The sequence below is a fragment of the Carlito syrichta genome, unplaced genomic scaffold (assembly GCF_000164805.1).
Source record: "Carlito syrichta isolate Samal-C Ts95f unplaced genomic scaffold, Tarsius_syrichta-2.0.1 Scaffold307833, whole genome shotgun sequence".
Classification (NCBI taxonomy): domain Eukaryota; kingdom Metazoa; phylum Chordata; class Mammalia; order Primates; family Tarsiidae; genus Carlito; species Carlito syrichta.
This window is the reverse complement of record NW_007251929.1, coordinates 318409-322831: the sequence shown is the minus strand read 5'-3', so window position 1 is coordinate 322831 and position 4423 is coordinate 318409. Positions and strand designations below refer to the sequence as shown.

Genomic DNA, 4423 nt, shown 5'->3' with positions numbered 1-4423 from the left:
AAAGAAATAATGGGGAAAATATTCACAAATCCAATTATCCAGGTCCATCACAATAAGCTATGAAGTCAAGTGCCTGTAGGTGTCCTTTGCCCTGGGACAGGTAGAACTAGGACTACTCACTGTGAAATGGCATCTGTCTATATAATCTAGACCAGCTATGGCACCTAGCTGTTTCCTTGGCAGGGGCCTAGGAAAAAAAATAATTAGGAGGTGTTCAGATCAAGTTTTTCGTGCAGAACAATCTGAGAACTCGCTGGCGGATCTGCTGTGTCTTCACCCCATAGACTAGAGGATTGAGCACAGGAGGCACAAGGAGATAGAGTGTGGCCAGAAGAACATGGACATGATGGGGTACATGGTGGCCAAACCGGTGAGTGAGGAAGGAGAATAGTCCAGGGACATAGAAGACCAGGATAACACAAACATGAGACCCACATGTGCTAAAGGCCTTAAGTCGGGCCTCACCCCCTGGTACCTTCAGCACCGCCCGGAGGATGTGGGCATAGGAAATAGCAATGGCCATAACATCCAATCCAATCACAAGCAGTGCCACAGCCAGCCCATAAGTTCGGTTCACTGTGGTTTCTGAGCAGGAGAGTTTTACCACAGCCATATGTTCACAATAGGTATGGCCTATGACCATGACCTGACAGAAGATAAGGTTTTGCAACAGGATAGGGAAGGGGACAAGAAGGAGTATTCCCCGCACAAACACTGTCATTCCAATACGTCCTATGACCCCTGGATGCAAGATGGTGGAATGCTGTAGGGGGTAACAAATGGCTACATAGCGATCCAGAGCCATGGCCACAAGTACACCTGACTCCATGGAGGAGAATGCATGGATGAAGAACATCTGGATCAGACAGACAGTGTACCCAATTTCATGGGCATTATCCAGGAGCACTGCAAGGGCTTTGGGTGCAGTGGAAGTGGCCAGGACCAGGTCAATGGCAGCTAGCATGGCCAGGAAGAAGTACATAGGCTGGTGCAAGGATGGATCCATACAGATGATGATGAGAATAGTAACATTGCCCACTAGAGCAAGGAGGTAAAGGATACCCAGGGGCAATGCTATCCAGTGCTGACTTTCCTCTAAACCTGGAATACCTACCAGGAAAAAAGAAGCCTGGGGTAGCCTCCAGCTGGAATTGCTAAGCGCCATCATCAATGATTGAAAAGGAAAAACAGAAAGGAAATCAAAGGCATGATTTCTCCATTCCTGGTATTTCATCACGTTGTCCAGATCTGTCTACCATCTCCATGAGACGAATAAAGAGAATTGAACTGCAACACAAGGGAATAAAGTTAGATTAGATAGATAGATGGTAGAAAAGAGAAAGAGAGAGAGAGAGAGAAAGAGAGAGAGAGAGGAGTTGGGGTCTTGTTCTGTCAACAGGCTGAGGGGCAATGGCATGATCACAGCTCACCACAGCCTTGACCTCCTGCACTCAAGTGATTCTACCACCTTACCCTCCTGAGTAACTGGGACTACATGTGCCACCAAGCCCGGCTAGTTTTTTTAAAAATCTTTTGTAGAGATGAGGTCTTGCTATATTGCCCAGGGTGATCTCAAATTCCTGGGCTCAAGCAATTCTTTCATACCATGGCCTCCCAAAGTGCTGGGATTACAGGTTGAGCCACTGTGCCCGGCTTGGATAAATTTTTTACAGGTGTTTGATCCTGTGGTTTTTTATCCACATGTTTGAATTAATATTGGTTTAATATATTTAGAGATAAGAGTGAACATGCTGCTTTTGGAGAGATGCTTAACTCTAGCATTCAATTACTTATGTTTGGAACTATCAACTTAAAAGAATTCTCTTTATTGAACTCTTGGCATACTGAACACTATAAACCAATCTGTTGTTTTCGAAATTAGTTTCCCTTGGTTTCCATGACATAGTCTTCTGCAGTTGTTCCTCCTGTAGCCCTAGTCCCACCATTTTCTCCATCTCATTATGTTGTTGATTCTAGGGTTTCATCCTCTCCTCTTCTCTCCATTTTTTACATTATCTTATAATTGAATTTATCCATTCCCATGGTTATAACTATTTATATAATTTTATTCCTTCCAATCCAAGTTGCTTTGTCAAATGCATTTCTAAAACACAAATCCATTTTTCCACTTATTTCCTGAACATCTATACCACACCCTCAGCATATTCAAATCTGCATTAATTTACTTATCCTTTGCAAATGTGCTCCACCTACTTTTGGCAATATTTTTGTAAATTATATCACTATCTACCTACCCAATCCAATCTAGAATCTTAGAAGCTCTCCTTATTCATTATCTCTTATCCCTTTTATCCATTACCAATTCCAACTGACTTATTTTTCAACCTGTCTTATAACCACTCTTTTTTTTCCCAGCCCCCAATGCCATTGCCTTAGTCATACTCCTACCTTCTCTCACCTGGACTGTTTCATGACATCTCCAAGTCTTTGCTATAGACTATTCCCAATTCACTCTTAATTCTGAAGTTAGAGGGAGTTTTGTTGTGGTTGTTTCAACTTTGTGAGACCTCATCTCTACAATAAATCACAAAAACTAGCCAGATGTGGTTGCGTGAATCTGTAGTTCCAGTTACTTGGAAGGCTGAGGCAGAAGGTCCGCCTAAGCCCAGCAGGTCTAGGCTGCGATGGTCATGATCATGCTACTGCACTCCAGCCTGGGCAATAAGAGTGAGATTCTAACTTAAAAATATATGTATACAGATGCCATCATGTCACTCCTATGTTTAAAATCCTTCAGTGACTCTATTGCATGAAATAAAATCATTCTCTTAATGCTGGCATAAAAGACCTTCAAAGATTATATTTTGTGGATTACTTTTTTCTTACAGGTAACACGTTTCTACATGTAAATGTTACTTTAACCATTCCAACATTCCTGGAATAATATGAGTTTACCATCCTATATCACCTTTTATGTATTCTTACTTACTCTTCTTTTATTTGAATTGGTTCTTCTCATCCTTCAAGATTCAGAGTTCACCATCTCCCCTTGAGAGCACTCATCGGGTCAACACTGATTATATTAGGAGTACTTTATGCTCTTCCTCTGTTCCTCCATAACTTTCTGAATTATCTCTATCATAGAAATCTTGTCAGTGTCTTAATGGTTTGTTTTTTTAAAAAAGGAACCAATCTAGTTAAACTTCCTAATTATAAGCTAATACAGTGAATGTTTCACAACGTAGTGTGATAAATACAAGCTATGGAGACAGACAGACTTGGTTTAATTGCTGTCCATTTCATACTTTAGGAACAAAACCTTGAAGACTACTAAAAGTTTTGAAGTCTTAATTTCTTAATCTGATAGTAGAATAAATAATATCAAGCTTACAGGGTTTTTTTTGATAAATACTAATTAAATGATATGTGTTAGGTCTTGATATATAGATTATTTTATAAACTATAGTGATTGTTATTTTTAACATTAATAAAAAAGATGACTGAGTATATGATCATAAACCTCTTTCCTTTTTTCTTCGTCTCCATGACACTGCTTCTCTGTTTAGAATTTTTGGTATGGCTATTTTTATCATGACGATGCAATAATTTAATATCTGTGATACTCACATGTTACCATAAAGTACCAAATAAATAGGTGCTCTTTTTAACCTTCTCTATGAGCCTCACACATCAGGTGTTAAAAGAAAAAAATTCGAAACTGAATCTATTTGTATCTACATGTTTGTTATAAAACATAGATACGGTCCAAAATAATTGTATTTTTCTATGTGGTATTGGTGGTACAAATGTATGTAAAAATGAAGAGTCAAGAATGACTCAATTTTTGTAAATAAGGCATCTATAGATCATTAGCAGTACCTTTTTTTATAAACTTAAGTGTGACTATAATATTGCTCCAAAACTCTGAATATGAGAGCTATAAAGACTGAAATGCCTGATGAACACGTATCTCCCAGTCTTGCTTTTCTTCCAGAGTCAACTTAAAATAACAGTGACATTTTTATTGAGGACTTCAGGGGGCTCTCATAATCTTACAAAAATTTACCTTTCAGGGTTTGATATTCCACATAGTGAGAAAGTTGATTCTCTTTTTAGCTACACCCCTTCTGTTGCAAAGTTTCAGCCTATTTCTCATTGTTTAGTTGAGAAGTCAGAGAGCAGCTGTGCATTTGTGGACAACACCCACAGCTTCAATAAGAACAGCATCAGTGGGGCATTGAGGCTGTATCCCACGTATCTATTTTTTAAAAAGAAAGAAACAGAAGAGCAGACACACATGCTTGAGGACAACATACCTCTTCTATGTGCTGCATAACCAGTCAGCCTAGAGCAAAAGCCTGGAGCTGCTTGTTAAGTAGTTACCTAAGTAAATAGGAAATCCCACTGTGATTCTTAGAGGAAAAGCAGAAGAGACTTTATTCCCTGGAACCTGAAGATGAAG

At 39.3% G+C, this 4423-nt stretch overlaps 1 protein-coding gene across 1 annotated transcript; it reads right to left on the bottom strand.

Annotated features, from left to right (window-relative positions):
- Window positions 1–214: 214 nt before the first annotated feature.
- Window positions 215–1254, bottom strand: LOC103267041 (putative olfactory receptor 52L2). Its single transcript, XM_008064647.1, has one exon. The coding sequence runs from the start codon at window positions 1232–1234 to the stop codon at window positions 215–217; it is 1020 nt and encodes a 339-aa protein (XP_008062838.1). The 5' UTR covers window positions 1235–1254.
- Window positions 1255–4423: the final 3169 nt, after the last annotated feature.